This window comes from Aythya fuligula, chromosome 3 (assembly GCF_009819795.1).
Source record: "Aythya fuligula isolate bAytFul2 chromosome 3, bAytFul2.pri, whole genome shotgun sequence".
NCBI classification, from domain to species: Eukaryota; Metazoa; Chordata; class Aves; order Anseriformes; family Anatidae; genus Aythya; species Aythya fuligula.
Window position 1 is genome coordinate 32,409,339 of NC_045561.1, and position 16,559 is coordinate 32,425,897.

General features: G+C 60.0%; 2 protein-coding genes across 6 annotated transcripts in view; one reads left to right on the plus strand and one right to left on the minus strand.

The window, feature by feature from the left end:
• TJAP1 (tight junction associated protein 1) overlaps positions 1-9,016 on the plus strand; it is a 33,781-nt gene extending 24,765 nt beyond the window's left edge. For 4 of the 5 annotated variants that reach the window (XM_032185851.1, XM_032185853.1, XM_032185852.1 and 1 more), the window contains 7 exons: positions 1,863-1,891; positions 2,558-2,719; positions 3,213-3,279; positions 3,766-3,795; positions 4,662-4,769; positions 5,202-5,285; positions 6,750-9,016. In XM_032185851.1, the coding sequence (XP_032041742.1) occupies positions 1,863-1,891; positions 2,558-2,719; positions 3,213-3,279; positions 3,766-3,795; positions 4,662-4,769; positions 5,202-5,285; positions 6,750-8,069 (1,800 nt within the window). In that variant the 3' untranslated portion in view covers positions 8,070-9,016. The remainder of the gene's footprint in view (positions 1-1,862; positions 1,892-2,557; positions 2,720-3,212; positions 3,280-3,765; positions 3,796-4,661; positions 4,770-5,201; positions 5,286-6,749) is intronic. The other variant, XM_032185857.1, reaches the window with a different exon arrangement.
• Positions 9,017-10,296: 1,280 nt separating this feature from the next.
• LRRC73 (leucine rich repeat containing 73) lies at positions 10,297-15,563 on the minus strand. The gene is made up of 6 exons (XM_032184878.1): positions 15,278-15,563; positions 14,713-14,873; positions 13,597-13,719; positions 12,886-12,986; positions 12,090-12,273; positions 10,297-10,736 (listed from the first exon to the last, which is right to left on the minus strand). The coding sequence occupies exons 1-6, from the start codon at positions 15,547-15,549 to the stop codon at positions 10,666-10,668; spliced, it is 912 nt and encodes a 303-aa protein (XP_032040769.1). The 5' UTR covers positions 15,550-15,563; the 3' UTR covers positions 10,297-10,665.
• Positions 15,564-16,559: the final 996 nt, after the last annotated feature.

Below are 16,559 nucleotides of genomic sequence, written 5' to 3' on the forward strand. Positions count from 1 at the left end.
GATTGAGCAAGAAGCCCGTTCTTGGGAGAAAGAACAGTAAGGAGAAAGTTCTTTCCTTGAAGAGAAGGGTGGTAGATCTGTGTCAGTATGAGCTGCAGAAGCTGGCAGCCCTGGGGCTGGCAGGGACATCCTCTGGGCAGCAGCACTCACTGTCTTCATGGAAAAGCAGTGCAGAGGGCAGAAGGGATGAAAGCAGTCCCTGTTCCCGGCTGTTACAGCCACACCATCTGTCTGCTAAAATCGGGCAGAAGCAGAAAGTGGAGCCGAACCACCCAGAGAAAGAATCCTTTTCCCCTCCAACACCCTGGAGCCGGGAGGAAGGGCCAGCTCCACCTAGATCCTCCCCTTCCTGCAGCCTGGCACTAAACAAGGTAGGTGCCAGGTCTGCTGGCTCTCGCAAACGGGGGTCTCACCAAGGCCGAAGCCCCCGCCTGGCTCTCACTTCACCCCTAATGCCAGCGTGGGGGGACAGAGCGGGCCCCCAGCCCTGAAGCTGTGGGCGTCTCGTCACCAGAAGCTGCTGTCCTGTGGTGCTGCTCGTGTCGCTGCTGCAGGCTGGGTTTATCTTTGGTTTATCTGGGGTGCTGGATCTCTCCTTGATGGCTGGTTTGGGTCTTTGTAAGCCATCCCCTCTTTTCTCCAGCCTGCTTTGGGGCCACTGCCTCATTTTACTGGAAATGGCCATATCCCCTTTGCCTGCTCGCTACCCTGTGCTGGGTGTGGATTTGTAGGGGTTGGGGAGGCAGTTGCTGGGTAATTCTGCAGGAATTACTGACTGCCTTGTGGGGTAGGGATGTGAGGAAAGGGTGGATTGATGCTTTGCCTTTAAGGACAGGAAGGGAGGTGCAGGCGCTGAGGACCATCCTTTTAAAATGAGCAGTGATGAAGGAAGCCCCGTGGTGTCTGAGGGCCAGGCCTGAGATGAGTTTGCCCTCTGTAACGCTGCTGGAAGCTCGGCAACCTCAGCCACAGCTGCCTGTGGCGTGGCCTCTCACGCTTCATGGGCAAGGTGACGTGTGGCAGCTCAGTGCTGCAGGTACACCACGCACCAAAACTGCTCCGTGGGCAGCTTGGGCCTCGAGAATGGTCACAGCCTTGAGCTTTCACAAGAGATATGGTTGTTGCTAGTGCTGATTGAATCTCGCCCAGCTGTGCTGGCAAGCAGCAGCCACCTTTTGGGTTAGCGCAGGGAGCGAGAGCAGCGCAGCCACGTGCTCCTGGTGCAGCACTGTCTCGCCTTGTTCTGCAGGTCCCTGCTCCCACCAGCTCCGGGGACCTTGCCCAGAACGTTTCTTTCACAGGCTGTTCTGCCCTTTAGTGTTTCTTGTGCTGTCCCAGAATAATTACAGTGGCTCTCTTCAGGTCTGCAGAAAGAAACCCTTTTCACAGCATCGTCTAGCTCTCGTGACTGCTGGACAGACAGCTCTTTTCATCTCCCAGAAGACACGCTCTGATTCTTCTGGGAGGCCTCGAGGGTGTTGTGGTGGCACGTTAATTGCTGGTGCCTGCTGGCCTGTGAGATTCCTGCTCCCTGTTAATCGTGGACGGGCAGGAAGGTGAAACACCAGCAGAGGTGGCCGTGTGGTGAGAGAGGCTGGTGCTCACCGTGGGAGAGTGAAGTTACCCAACGTGTGTGGTGGTTTCTGGTTCAGCTGCTCTGAGCCAGAGCACACAGTCTGCCTTAGCATGGGCATGGGGGTGGTGTGTACAGATCCCAGCTTCTAATCTACCTCCCCTGACCCCTCAGAGGAAGAGCAAGAGTCCCTGCTAGGGTCTAGCAACGAGACGTTGCCCTTTAGGGGACGGTATGAGACCAACTCCTCCCCTGAAAGAATCTCACATCTGTTTTCTTCCCTGTGCAGGAGCCCTTGACGGATGCAGAAAGGATGAAGTAAGTGTCCTGCTCCCCTCGCCCGCTTGTCGTGCTGATCCCTCACCTCGTGGTCGTGCCACCTGCAGGGCGAAGCTGCCTGCCCCTGCGGGCTCCCCTCACATCTCCAGCCCTCCTGGGGCCGTGTGGGCAGAGCTTTGGTCTGTGCCTTGCCAACCTCAGGAGGTGTGGGGCCGCAGATCTCCAGTGCAGGTGCAGGCAGAGGAGTCAGTGGGTGTGGTGGAAAGCAGGAGATAAAGCCTTTAACGCAGGTGGAGGGAAGAATGCCTTCATCTCATTGCCACCGTCGTAGTGTGAGCCACCAAAACCAGCACGCAAGGGCCTGCTGCTGGGTGAGGGTGAGGTGTGGGGCCCAGACAGCTGCTAGCACTGCGCTTCATCCTCTTCTAACCTGCTCGGGGATAAATTATTGAGTGGGTCTCATTCAGCAGGGAGCTGAGCAGCCCATCTGGCGAGCGGACTTCACCCGAGCTCTGTAACCCGAGAGGGAGCTGGGAGCTGATCCCACAGCTCGCGTGGGCTTGGGTTTGAGCCTCCCTCTCCTAACTGTGGTGCACTGTTCACTGCGTGGGCTGGGGTCCCCTGACGGTTCAGTTCCTGGCTTCTGGGGTCTCTGTGTGGGATGTTGAGCCCCAAAGCAGTGGGGCCTTGTCGCTGTGTGCCCAGGTTGCTGCAGCACGAGAACGAAGAACTGCGCCGGCGGCTGACCTACGTGACGAACAAAATGGAGGCGATGGAGAGGGAGCTGGAGTCGGGGCAGGACTACCTGGAGATGGAGCTGGGCCAGAACCGGGAGGAGCTGGAGAAATTCAAAGACAAATTCCGTAGGTATGGAAAAGCAAAAAAAAAAAAAAAAAAATGAGGGACAGAGTTGGAGCAGTCACTCCCACCAAGGGCTCCCTCGTTTGCTTCAAGCAGGCTGTGCCCTGCTGTGTCGATCGGAGGCATGCTGTCCTCAGAAAGGTGCTCCCCCAGACTGAGGGGAGGGTGAAAACCTCACAAGTATTGCTTCCTCCAGGGTGCAGCAGGCACGCTGCTAGCTTGAGGGGTTGTCACAGCTCAGAGTCATCCAACGTCCTCACACCCTTCCCAGCAAAAGCATGAAGGGTCACCCAGCCAAGCTCAGCTTGCTTCTAGTAATTTGGGGTCTGGAGGCCATTATGAGGCAGAGGTGAGGCACAGCTGACATGCCTTGGTGTCTTAGTGCTGGGAATTTCAGTCTTCCTGGAGGTGTGGATTAATTGGTTTGCTGGGCAGTCACGAAGAAGACTTGTGTGAATGCCCGAGATCCATTCCCACGTGTACCACCTTGGTCCTGTAGGTTGCAGAACAGCTACACCGCTTCCCAGAGAACCAACCAGGACCTGGAGGAGAAGCTGCACGCCCTAGTAAGTGCCTTACTCGGTCCCTACAGAGGGGAGGTGGAGGTAGACCTATGTGCTAGGAGCAGAAGGGGGAAGGGGCCCTGGCTTTAGCCAGCAGGCGTGGAGGTGGGCGAGGGTTGGGATTCTGGCCACGACCACCTAGTCCCCCTTCTGGCTGGTGTCGTGAGCTGGTTCCTTGATTTATGGAGCCCCTACCTGGTCATGCACGTGAGCTTGGTTGCCCACAACATAACCGCATGGTGTCCGTCCGTCGTGTTGCTTCAGTCCCTCTGGAAACGCCAGGGATGTGCCAGCCGCTCCTGGGGGGCTCGTCCTGGGGGGACGGGGACAGTCAGAGCAGAGCCAGCGTGTGTGTGTGTGTCTGTTGTGTGCATTCATAACACTCATGGCTGTTTCTTTTCTCTCCCTCCCCCTCTCTCTCTCTCTCTCTCTCTCTCTTTCTCCTCCCCATGCTGCTGCTGGCACACGCTGGGCGCGCTCACCTCTCAGGCCTCTCTCAGCCAAAGCTGGATTTTTGCAGTTGCGTCTTTTCGTTTGTGTGTTTTTTCTTTTTTTTCCCCCTTTTACGTGTCCCAGCCTGTCGGTTTCATTGGCAGTCCCACATGCTCCAGCCCAGCTGGAGGGGGGCCCCCAGCCCTCGTCCAGCCAAGGGCTCACCTGGTATCCAGCAGCTGCCCGCAGCTGCAGCAGGCCCTGGCTTGCAGCGCTCCATCCGAAGAGCGTTTGACACCGAGCCAGTTTTCTCTTCTTAACTCTGTCACTTGAATTTCTTGGGTCAGTATTCATTGTGCCCCTCTAACATCCGGGTCTCCGCCTGCCCTGCTCCTAAACTGTTAGGGAGTCTGAAGAGACGAGACCACTTGCATTAGGGTGGGCGTTGAGTGAGCTCCAGGTCCTTTTTCTTACCAGAGCAAGGCCTGAGCTCTTTCAAGGTGGTATCCTTTCCCTGCCAAACAAATCTGTCCGCTCAGCACAGCCTGCTGACCTGTATGGGCAGTGTTCTCGCTCCGTTGCCCCAGAGCGGAGGGCTGGGTATCACAAATTTATAGCTCCTTGCTGCTGGTGGCGGGATGGGATGAACTATTCAAAGCCACCACCTTTCCATCAGGCACCCCATCAATCAGGGCAGAGAGGAAACGTGGTTGTGCTGCATTAAGGAGCTGTCAACTCAGCTGTCACCTCTGCAACCAGCAGAGTGGCCGGCTCCACTTGCCTTTGGAGGCCCTCCCTGGGTGAAGAGCCAGCCTGTCCCCCTTGTCTGTCTGTCTGGAAGTCTTTGTATCCCAGCTGAACGTGGCGTTGTGCTATGCTGGGGGTGAGGTGGGTGGTGAAGCCGGTTTCTTCTGTGCTGGGGGGATTTACACCCTTCTGTTCTCGCATCCCAGATCAAAAAGGCAGAGATGGACCGCAAGACGCTGGACTGGGAGATCGTGGAGCTCACTAATAAACTGCTTGATGCGAAAACTACCATCAACAAGCTGGAAGAACTCAACGTGAGTGAGTCTGCAAAGGGTTGTGCAAGTGTGGTGAGGTGTGGGCTCGTCCTCTGGTTCAAAGTCATGGGCGTAAAGGAGCATGGGGATGACTTCAGTGTTTATGAAGGCGGGGGAGCTGCACGCAGCGGTAGGGACAGGCAAACAGAAAAACGGCCTGAGGGACTGGGCAAGGAAGGGCTGATCTGCACGGCTGATGAAGATCAGACTCTTTTGGTGTCTGAGCTTAAGGTTTGACCTGAGCCCAGGCTGTACCAACTGAGGGGACTTCTGGAGATGAATTCCACAGGGAGGGAGGAGTTGAAAGGGACGTGCTGGCTGAGCCGTAAGAAATGCACGGGCCTTCTGTTTGAGCAGCACCTGGCCAGGCGGTGCCTTTTCGGGGAGCAGCTACGAGCCTGACGCGGCTGCACGCTGTGCCCTTTCTTGCAGGAACGCTACCGGCAGGACTGCAACCTCGCGGTACAGCTGCTCAAGTGCAACAAGTCCCACTTCAGGAACCACAAGTTTGCCGATGTGAGTAGCAGCCCCGCGGAGGTGGGGAAGGAGGGCTCGTGGTTTCCACCTGCGCCTTGCCTTTTTCCAGCTTTCTCTGCGGGGCTGTTGGCCTCTCACCCTTCAGCTCCGGGCAGAGGTGTGGGGTGCTCCTGCTCCCGCTCCCACTGGGAGGGCAGCGCAGAGCCTCTGCCAGCTCCTCTTTCACCCCGGCTCCATTTCACAGGAGCTGTTATAAAAAGCACAATAACCTTGAATTCGATAGCCTGCCGGGTGCCTGCTGGAAGCTGGCGGGAGGACAGACCTCTCTCTTACCCTGCTCCGTCCTCTTGCCTTTCTCACCTGTCCACGTGCGAGGGCCACGCTGGCAGATCAGTGGTTTGCTGAGGAGCAGTTCGGGGGGCAGCGTTCAGGGTGTCTTTTCGGCCTCCTGAACGGGAAAAGTCGGTACCAGGACGTGCTCCCCCTTGTGGGGTCTGCTCAGCTCGTCCTGCCTTCAGGGTGAGCGAAGGTAGCAGCATCACTTCTCCGGCTGGGAACATGAAATCTGCTTTGGGCCCTTGCCCCAGCTCTCTCTTTGCCCATGCCCTTAGTCCCCAGCCCTTGGTAAGCTCCTCTCAGCGACGCCGTGTGCTCATCTTTAGTAACTCAGCAGGTGACCGATGCGTCCCCCTCCCCCTTTGTGTCTCAAATTAGCGCTCCTGAGGTCCGTGTGTATCAGTTACTGCTGGGGTAACCTTGACCCCTCTCCCAGCTGTCTCCCCTCCCCAGGGCTCAGCATTCTGCCCCCCCAGAGGGCCGTGTCCCACGCTGGAGGGGGGTCTGCCCCTCAGCCAGCTGTTCTCACGCACCCTGCCCCGTGCCTCCAGCCTGGGACAGGGTTTCCTTCTGGCTGTGACACGGGACAGACCCTGTTGTGCCACGGAGCGGCTGGTGGAGCTCTGCTGTCCGCCCTCTGCATCTCCGAAACGGGGAGAGGGAGGAAGTGGGATCAGCAGGGACGAGGGAAGGCATCGATCCTGATCACGGGCGGGCTGCCAGGGCGGCCAGGCTGTAATTACCGCGTGTGGGGAGCACTGCGGGTCCTGCACTGGGGGCTGTTCAGTCACTGGTGCAACCACCAGCGGATTTTCCACCGATCAATAGGCCTCCCCCTAGCATGGGCTGGCTGGGCCCTGCCTCTGCGCTCACAGGCGTGGGGGACGGAGTCCCGCCTGCCACCTTTTCCTGGCCTTTTTCCGAGCTGGGTCTGAGAGCCACGGCCTGGAAACGTGGTTGGTGTGACAGCCAGAGAGCCTTGTTCATCCCTCATATGGGGCGGGTTCTTTGTGGAAAGAGATTTCTTCCTCAGGGCAAGTTGGGTGAACGTTAGGGTTGAGATAAGGAGTAAAAGTACCCGTGAAGATGGGTTGGAAAAGGCAGGTTAACTGGGGCGTCATGGTTTCTGGGGCAGCACCCTTCTGACGTCCTTTTCCTTCTCCCCAGCTTCCCTACGAGCTGCAGGACATGGTCAATAAGCATTTGCACAGCACCCAGGAGTCTTCAGGCCCTGGGCAAGAGGCAACCCATACCTTGGCCCCGTCTGACGTTGTGCCCACCTCGGTCATCGCCAGAGTCCTGGAGAAGCCGGAATCCCTGGTGCTGAATTCGGCCAAGTCCAGCAGCGGCAGCTGCCCCATGGCTGAGGACGTGTTTGTGCACGTGGACATGAGCGGAGCCCCTCCTGAGGCCTGCCAGAGCGCGGGCCAGCCGGGGAAGGAGGGAGGGGACGCGGGCAAGCAGCAGAACGGCGGCTGCAAGCCGCAAGGCAGCGTGGAGAGCGTCCCCGAGGACGCGCCGGCCTTTGAGAAGCTCAGTCCGTACCCTACCCCGTCGCCCCCCCACCCCATCTACCCCGGGCGCAAGGTGATCGAGTTCTCCGAGGACAAGGTAAGGATCCCGAAGAACAGCCCCCTGCCCAACTGCACGTACGCCACGCGCCAGGCCATCTCGCTCAGCCTGGTGCAGAGCGAGGACGAGAGCTGCGACCGGCACCGGACGCTGCCCGGCAGCCCCGCATCCGAAGGGCGCCGCTCGGCCTCCAGCTGCTCCTGCCAGCAGTCCCCCAAAGCAGCCGGGGCTCCCGGCTCGTCCCACAGCAGCCCCTTCAGCAGCCCGCCCCAAATCCCCAGCGCCTTCGCCAGCTCGGCCAGCTCGGAGGAGGACCTGCTGGCCAACTGGCAGCGCGTGTTCGTGGACAAGGCGCCCCCCAGCTCGGAGCGGGCGCTGCTGAACCGCACGGCTTTCGGCCGCGACACCGCCCCGGAGCTGCAGAAGAGGTTCAGCCGCTCCATGCAGGAGCTGGGCAGGGCGGCCTCGGCCTACTCGGACGGCGAGGAGTCGGCGCAGAGCTGCAGCTGGACCGTCAGCCGGGACTCCAGCGTGGACACGGACAGCACCGAGTCCAGAGCCCGCCGGAGCCATTTCTCCTCGGACTACGGCACGGATTTCTCCCAGGACGAAGCCCAGAAGCTGCTGCAGGGAGGCGGCGGAGGCCCCGCGGAGCCTGGAAGCCCCCCGCCGGAGAAGCACAAGGACTACGTGGACCTCGGCTTGCCCGAGAGCCCGGCTGACGAGAGAGAAATGTTGCTGCCGGGAAGCAAGGAGAGCAGCCAAGGAGGAGCTCAGGAGGAGAGCGGCGAAGGCAGCAGGGCCAGGCCTCCCTTCGGACGGCCGCACCGCAGCCCCAAGAGGATGGGGGTCCACCACTTGCACCGCAAGGACAGCCTGACGCAAGCCCAGGAGCAGGGCAACCTGCTCAGCTGAGGCAGGAGCAGCAGCAGCCGCGTGCTGCGGGACGCCTCCACCTCCCCACTTTCTTCCCAGGGAGAAAAAACCTCTCGCTACCCTCTCACGATCTGAAATTTTATATTTATTCTCCTCTTTGGCTACCCTCGGGCCCGCAGCACACCCGCTGCCCCGGCGCGCTCGCGGCTGTCCCCGCAGCCTCACACTGGTGCCTGTACCGGACTCAGTTCTGGGTACCCCTCGTCCCGGCGTGCCTCTGCCTCCCCGCGCTCTCACCCTCCCTTTTCCCTTCCCACTCAGGTACCTGAGGCCCCGGCTGCTCTCTTTCAACTCGTGCCAACGGGGCAGAGCGCCCGGCGGTGGCGTCTGAGCCCCTGGGAGCCCCCGGGGGCCCCGGCTGCCTCCGTGCGTCCCCTCCCCGGGCAGAGGAGGTTTGGTTTTGGGGCTTTGTTTGTGCGTCTCCTCCCTCACACCTCTTCTGTTGTTTTGTTGGAAGGCTGCTGCCTCTTCTCCTCTTGGGTGGGCTGCTTTCTTCTCGCCCGCCCTCGGGTTTTTGGGGTGGGTTGTTTTTTTTTTCCCTTCCCCACCCTGCAGAACCAGCCGCAGTGCTTGGCAGCCAGGCTGCTCCCTGCGCCGAGGGCGGCCCCGAGCCCCGATTCCCTTCTCACCAGCCCGCAGAAAGCCCTCCAGCCTCGGCAACGAGATGGTGAAGGATGCTGCTGGGATTTTCAGGGCCTGTGGGGATGCGAGGGCAGTGCTCTGGGGAGCTGCTCCCTGGCTCAGCAGCAGCCCTTTGCCAGGGGCTTTGTGCCCCCTTCTTTTGGGGGGGCTCCGGGCTGGCTCTGGTGCCTCTCCGGGGCTTCCCCTTCTGGGTAGGGCCTCCAGGCATGGTTTTTTTTTTTCTAGCCTAGCGTGATCTCGTGACTTTTCTTCGCTGTCTCGTGTGCTCAGTGTCTTATCGGGGAGGGGGGAGGGATGGGGAGAGGTCTGTAGGTGTAGGTTTGTTTTTTGTTGTTTTTTTTTTTTGAGGGCTCTCGTGGCCTGGTGTCCCGTTTTAATTTCGTCCTGTGCCCTTGTCTTGTCTCGTGTCTCTCACCTGGCCCAGGGGGTGAGGCAGAGGGCTAGCCTGGCTCCTGCTGGCTGATCCTTGGCCTGCTGGCTGTTGTTTTTTTTTTCCTTTTTTTAGTTGGATTTGCATTGTCTTCCTGCCCTGCTCCGTCAGTGCTCCTTGCCGTGCCGGAGGAGAGCATCCCTCTGCCGGGGAGGGAGCCAACAGCCAGAGATGCAGCCCAAAGCTGCCCGGGGGCCCTGCTCCCCTCCCCAAATCCCCATTTTTTCAGAGGGCTGCTTGCAGCTGGGGCCTCAGCCCCAACCCTGATGCTCCAGGGCCTGTGAAAAGGAGCTGCAGGCCCCTGCGCCGTCGCCCTGCGTCCCACCTCAGGCAGCTGCGGAGCCGGGGCTCGGCCTTTCACTGCAGTATTTCACTCGATTCCTGTGCAAACAGGCTGGTGCTGAGAGCAGGAGCCTCCCTTCAGCTCGCAGGGTGTTATCTCCTGCCCTGAAGCCGGGAGGAGCGGAGCCCTCCCTGGCTGGCGCGGTGCCTGCCTCCTGCGCCCCCCTTGGCTCCGGGGCCTCGAGCTGACCCCGCTCCCCTCCAGACTGTTAATCTGTAACTAACGTGTTTTTGTTTTTGTTTTCTGAAATTTTCAAACTGATGTATATTTTAAGAGCAGAAATAAACTATTTTAAAAGTAAGGGGGGATGGCTGCCGTGTTTTCTCACCTGAGCCCGCTCTTGAGCGTGTTGGTGGAGGAGCAGAGCCTCTTGTGGAGTGTGTGCGCCACCTGCAAGCGTGCCAGGCACTGAACTGGCTGATCGCCCACTCCGTGCCTGCCTTGTGATGCCCTCAGCAGGCTCAGAGGTACCCAGAAAGCAGCTGAGCCCTCTCCCAGCTGAGCTAAGTTACTGCTGCCCTCCAGCCCCTTGTTTCTGGTGCTTCAGGAGCTGATCTAGACTGTGGTGGGCACGCAGAGACAGCCAGGAGGGGAGCCAGGGGATGCCAGGGCGGTGCTGCCCCCTGCTGCCTTCAAGCAGGGCCGGGGCACTGCTGTAGCAGAGGCAAAACGGGAGGAAATTCCCCTTTTTGCCACCATTTCTGGTTCAGCACGAAGGCTGCGGGAGGCTCAGGTGGCTGCGAGCGGTGCCGCGGCTGTGCCCTTTATAAAACTCTGGTCGTGACAGCAGGACAGGCGATAGAAAGACCATCTCTTATACACATCTGAATAAATACAGCCTGCACCCTGCGGGGTGCAGCCAAGGTGTAGGGGGGGAGAGAGAGAGAGAGAGAGGCAGGGCAGCGTGAGCTACGCATGCAGCGACTGGACAATCACAAGCGGCCGACGGGGCGCGTGGCGACACAGAGAGGCGTGTGGAGATTCACTTGGACCGGGCTCCAGCGCTCCGGGAGCCAGCGATGGGAGGTGAAATGTGTGAGGAGAGCCTCGGGGCAGCTCAGCGGAGGCACGGGGGCTTGGTGGGTGCGTGCTCCCCGCCCCCGCTGTGCGTGGTGCCAGCGCCGGCGCTCTCCTGGGCAGGAGCAGGCAGGGCAGCCCAGCTACATCTCCGTTTCTGCTAGGAGGCTGTCGCCGAGTCCCGACGTCATCAGGACCATCTGGGAGCTGGGAGCTGTGGCGAGAGAGGGAGAAAACCATGAGGTTTTTGGGCTGTGGGAGAGCCTGGAGCCAGAGGTGAGGCTGAGGAATCCCCGACGCGTTAAGTGCAGTGGTCGCGGTGCCACTGACCCAGCTGTGCCTTCAGGCAGCCCCACGCCTCTGAACCTGCAGGCCCCGAGCACCTTCCCAGCTCCGCAGCCAGCAGCCGGCTGGGATGAGCTGCACGCAGCCCAAACCCACGCGGGCAAGCAGCCGTTTCGTGGCAGCAGAGGCCAGGAAACCCTGATCGTGTGCCCTGTGAACGGAGGGTTTGTGCAGCCCTCCCTCCTCCGCCTGGCGTCAGGAAGACCAGGGCAGTCCTCGGGCTCGGGGATGGCACAGAGTGCTGGCCAGGAACTCGGTGACTCCCCCTGCCAAGGAACTGGCTGCAGGGAGGATGGGCACGCATACTAAAAGCCAGCAGGGTGCTGGTCTTCCATCCAGAAGATTTTCTAAACTGCAGAAAAAGCATTTTTCCTGGATGCAAAGGGGGGAGATAGATAGTGCCCCTGTGCTTCAGATCCAGACCTCGCATATTCAAAACTGCAGAGGGGGATCTCTGTTTTGGGGATCGGTTTCGGGAAACTGGATCCCAAACGCAGCCAAAGCTGCCAGCAAAGGAGGTTTATGGCTCTAACAAACGAAGAACCAGATGTTGTGAGGCACTGGGGGTGCTTGGGCTTGTCTGCTAGCCTGATACTAGAATTGGGAGGGAGGGAAGGACAATTAGAGGTGTAAGGTGAAAAAAAAAATTAAAAAAAAACAAACCACCAAGCCGGCAGGATCATGATGTAGGCATGGCAATGCACAATATTATACACACAACAGGCAATTGCTCTTCCCATCATGTACCTTTTTTTCTGTTACAAGCCCCTGCACAGGCAGGCTGTGGCACCTGGCTCACCCCTCACACGTTTAGGCCACAGAGATAGGAAAAGCTGCTCCTGTGCCTGTTGCAGGGAGGTTCTGGAAGCGGTGAGGAATGACACGAGTTTTGGCTAGGATGTCTGGCAAAGGCCCCTGAGATCTTGAATGCTCCTGCCCTTGGTTTTAAGGCTTTGCACAAAGATTTAATTCCTGCAGCATCAGGAGAAACGCCTCTGAGGTACCGCTTCTGCTCTTTGCTGCATTGTCCTTGGAGGTTCCCTTTCCAAGCAGGGCTCAGCCCAACGCTGCTTAACATCAAGGTCGTGGCTGGGGGCTGTCTGGGTTGCAGCTCACAGGGATAAGGGACCAACCCCACCACGAGATCCGTGGCACTAGAAACACCCCAAACATCCCTATGGCTGTCTGCCAGCCCCACCAGGCCAGGCCCCAGAGCTCTTACTGTTCTGGCAGATCCAGGGGTTCTTCTCCCTGGCCGTGACTTCGCGAGCCTCCGTTTCCTCCTCTTCCTCGCCCTCCGAGAGCAGGTCAGAGATCTGCTGCTGCAGCTCCGGACTGATGTTGTTCTCTGCCAGGATGAGTGTCCGTAGGGCTGTGGGGTAATTCTCCACCATGTCCAGCAAGGTCTGGGCAGAAAGCGAGATAAAAGCAGGCTGACGAGCAGCACAAACAGCAGCTAGGTTCAACAGGAAGAGTTTCAGCACCCTGCCTCCCCACAGGCTCCAACCCTCCTCTTTTTACCTCTGCCATCCTTCAGCTTTGACCTCCCTCTGCCAGACGTTTTGAGGACTTCTCGTCTTGCTGTAGGGAGAACTGAGACTGGATTTCCTGGTTCTGCCCGAAAAGGAGGCTGCTCTACACCTGCTGCTCCCACATACCCAGGCAAGGCCCCTCCTACTGCTGGGAGCTGCACATGGACCTCTGATTCTCCATCACAAATCCAACCCCTTACTTCTCCCAAGAAACCCAAACTACAGACAGAGCTCTGTGACTTTCTCTGCTGCCTTGAGGGAGGCCCAGGAGCTCTAGGTCAGAGCTGTGCCTTCCAAGTTCCTCCTGTGGCTGAGTGCTGCGAGCTCGGGGAAAGCAGCAGCACCTCTGGGTGCAGGGAGGGAAGGGGACGTGTGTGGAGTCTGGAAAGGGCAGGGAGGCAGGTAGACATCCTGGTGCCCCTACAGGTGGCCAGGACCAATTTCAGTGGGGCTTCAGTGATGCTGCAGAGTAACAGGTTTCCTTACCTGGGCCGACTGGTTGGTAAGTCCTGTTCCCTCCAAATCCAGCACTTCAAGGGTTCGACTGGAGGCCACAGCGACAGCGAGCATCCCTGCTACCTGGTCACCTGGAGGAGAAGCAAACCAGGGCTGTCGGCAGTGCCTGCCTTCACTCACACACCACCCCTGCCCTTGTGGGGCTGGGGCTGTCACGGAAACACCACGGGGCCCTCACCGCCCTGGAGGGGGGCTCCATTTCCAGCAGGGAAGCGAGGTGGGAAGCGCCCAGCCGCTGCGCTGGGTAGGGAGGCCCGGCCTGGTCTCCTCCTCACCACCTTGCAGCAGAGCTGGAGAGAGTTGGTTTCTATGGCAACCCATGCCAGCCTCTCCTCCTCCTCCTCCCTGCTCCGGGAGAAGGGAAGGGGGGAGCAGGGGAATGCTTGGCTTCTGCCGAGCTGACGTCAGGCCATGGGGCAGAAGCAGGGGGTCAAACGTGATGGCAAACACAGGCAGGGCACGCGGCCACGCCGCCCAGAGCAGCGAGGCTGGCTTCCCGAGTGCCAAGGGTGCTTGGCGGGGTGGATTCACTGCTGGGAACCAGGCAGGACCAGTGCAAGGTCCCCATCCTGCTGGAAAAGCTCTGCTGCCCACGCAGAGCTCGGCCCCTGGCCACCCAGCAAAGCAAACTGCAGAAGCCCGGGAAGGCAGGAGTCAGGCCCCTGCGGTCCCCCAGCTTACCCAGGGGGTTGTAGTCCAGGTTCAACACTCGGAGCTGGGAGCTGTGAGCCACCGCAATGGCCAGGCGGCCCCAGCCTTTGCTTGTGACGCCCGGGTTGGCGCTCAGCGTTAGCTCTTTGAGGCCTGGAGAAGAGAGAGAAGCCAAACCAGAGCCCGAGGATCACCAAAGCAGCTGGAGGGGAACTAGTTCAGCTAACCAGAGCAGCTCTGAGTCGTGTCCCCTGTACTCCAACAGGCTAAAGGGTTTGGTTTTTGCTCCCATACACATCATTTTTTATATCACTGCCTTCCTGTGTCCCTTTACCTGCCCATGCTGTGACTGCCCCATTTCTCTGCTCTCACAACCTGTGCTCTGCTTACCCTAAATAGCAAGCACCACAGAGACAAGGGCTGTGCGAGGCGACTGACTAGAAGGAGGTGGCATGAGGTGACAGGTCAGAGAGAGGATCACAGGGATGGTGGGCTCTGAAGCCTGCACCTAGGAGGGGTGGCCAGCTGAGATAACAGCAATGGTGACACTGTGAGCACAGACACAAGGTGCTCGGGAGAGGAGTTGGAAAGCACTACGAGCCTCAGGGAAAGGGGTGCTGTTCCCTCAGGACCTGCCAGCTCCTGTGTTCATTGACCCACCAGCGTCAGACCGCTAAAGATCATCCCCTGTAACGATGTGAGCTTGGCACTAAGGCTATCACCAGCCATCTACACGCTCACCAAGTGCACCCGCAACTGGGGACAAATCTCAGGTGCTGACAGTGAACTAAATGCTGGGGTAGGGGGTACGCCATATATTTATCTGTGGTCACTACCAACACATAAACAGAAGATAATAAATGCAAAGCCCAAGCTCTCCCCTCCTCCAGTTTCACATGCTGCTGTCATAAAGCAGAAGCAACCTGTTGGTCTCTGAGCAACAAACTGCCAGCAGGACAGATCAATAGCAGAAAGCCCATGCCTGCCCAAGGGAACTGGTCCTGTATCGCTTGGCTTTTCTGCTGTACTGAAGTCGGGAAAATAAATGCCCAAACTACAGAGCCTGCTGCTCCCAGGGCTGAGGATTTACTGCTCCACGGAAAAGCTCTGCTGGTTCCTGTGCAGCCCGCGGCTCCTGGTGCTTACCTGACTTAGCCCCATCGGGTGGCAGGAGCCCACAGATCAGGTTGATGCCTTCGTCCCCCAGCATGCAGTCTCCTAAATCCAGAGCCACCAGCGAGGGATGGATGGAGAGCGCCGGGTTGAGGAGGGCCAAGCCTGCATCCGTCAGGGGACTGCCATGGAGGCTGCGTGGGTCAAAGGGAAAATTACCACGGAGCCTTCTAGGGGCAAGCTGACCCGGTGGGGAGCAAGAAGTGGGTGAAGTGAGGAGGAGGAGGGGGACAAATCCTAGTGTCAGGCAGGGAAAAAGCCTCAGGAGGGCTCTGCAGAGGGGGCCAGCCGGCAGCTATGGAGCCCAGCAGGGACGAGGGGGTGCGGAGGGCACCGGCGAGGCTCAGGTGGGTGCAGGGGGACCCAGGTTTTTCGGGGATGGGGCTGAAACCGTGCCAAGCAGGCGGGAAAGCCCGGTGAAGGGCGAGGGGTGAAGGCAATGTCAAGGGCATTTCTCCCCTGACGAGACGTGAACTCCGGGGAGCTGCTGGGCACCCCGAGCAGCATCACCGGGCAGGGGCCCCCCGCGGCTACTCACAAGAGGGACTGGACGGAGCGGTTGGTCTTGAGGGCCTCGGCCAGCTGCTTGACGCGGTTGATGTTGGAGACGATGCCCAGGTTGAGGTTGAGCTGGGCGAGGGAGCGCGACTCGGCCGCCCCCCGGCAGACGTGCCCGAAGTCCCGCTCCGACAGCTGGCAGCCCCGCAGCGACAGCAGCCGCACCGAGTTCTCCCGCAGGCTCTCGCAGATGTCCCGGATCTCCGCTCCCGACAGCGTCTCGCCGGAGATCTGGATGGAGCCCGGCAGCATCTTCCCCAGCCTCGGGGAGCCGCCGGGGCTTGCGGCGAGCTCCGGCGACACCGCGGCCCCGGGGGCGGCCCCGGGGGGCTCAGCCTCACCGGCGGCCGCCGCCGAGAGCCGAGGGGGGAGCCATCGGCGGGGCCGCTGAAGGCGTTGAGCCGGCCGGGGAGCGCCGCCGAGCCGGCAGCGGCCAGAGGGGGCCGGGCGGCCCCGCTGCTCCCGCCCCGCTCCGCCCGCACCTGCGGGGCCGCTCCGCCTCCTCCCGCCTCCCGCCCGCCCGCCCCGGCCCGGCCCCGCCGCCATTTTGCGCCCCGCCGCCACTCGAGGCCCCTGAGGGGTGTGGGGTTAAGGGTGCGCGGCCCCGCGGGGGGGGTTGGGGTCTGGGTGGGGTTTTGCTCTCTCCAAATTAAGCCGATGTCTTGAGGAGAGCAAAAGCTGGAGCAGAGTGGGCGGCCCAGGGGTTGAAACCTGTGGAGAGGATGAAATCTGCGCTTCCATGGCTGGCCAGATCGCTATAGTGGGCTGCGGTGTGGTGCTGAGGTGGGTTGATTTTGCGTATTTTCCCCTCAGAAGGGCTCTGGAGCGCAGCAGGAGAAGCAGAGGGAATCAGGCTATTTATCGCACCTCTGCTGGTGTTTTGGGAAAAAAAACACCAAATGTGTGCCTGCCAGAGCGAGGGGGCTGTGGAGATAGATGGGTGTTTCCTCAGGCACTGGGGACGTGGCTCTGGCAGAGACAGGCTGGTGGTAAAGGAGAGACCCTGCCCCTCGTCACCAGCCCTGCTGCGTGCCAGGAGGCGGCTGGTACAAGGTATTGGGGCTGGGGAAGTGCCACAGGTTTGCCCCCCTCAGCAGCATGCAGCCTCAGCCCTCAGCCTGGTGAGAGATGCGAGGGGCACGCCTGACCTTCTTGCGATTTGGTGGCGCAGGTCAGAGGGATTTGCTCCCTCTTTCCCCTCTTCTGGCAGTGCTGTGCTTGGAGAGAGAGATGAAGCAAGGCCCTTGTTGTTTCGACTCCGC

Coding starts and splice junctions, on each gene's coding strand:
- LRRC73 (XM_032184878.1), bottom strand. CDS start 15,549: ATGCTGCCGGGCTCCATCCAGATCTCCGGCGAGACGCTGTCGGGAGCG. Junction 13,720..14,712: donor ACCCGATGGGGCTAAGTCAG/GTAAGCACCAGG, acceptor TCTCTTCTCCAG/GCCTCAAAGAGCTAACGCTG. Junction 12,274..12,885: donor TTACCAACCAGTCGGCCCAG/GTAAGGAAACCT, acceptor CTTTCTGCCCAG/ACCTTGCTGGACATGGTGGA.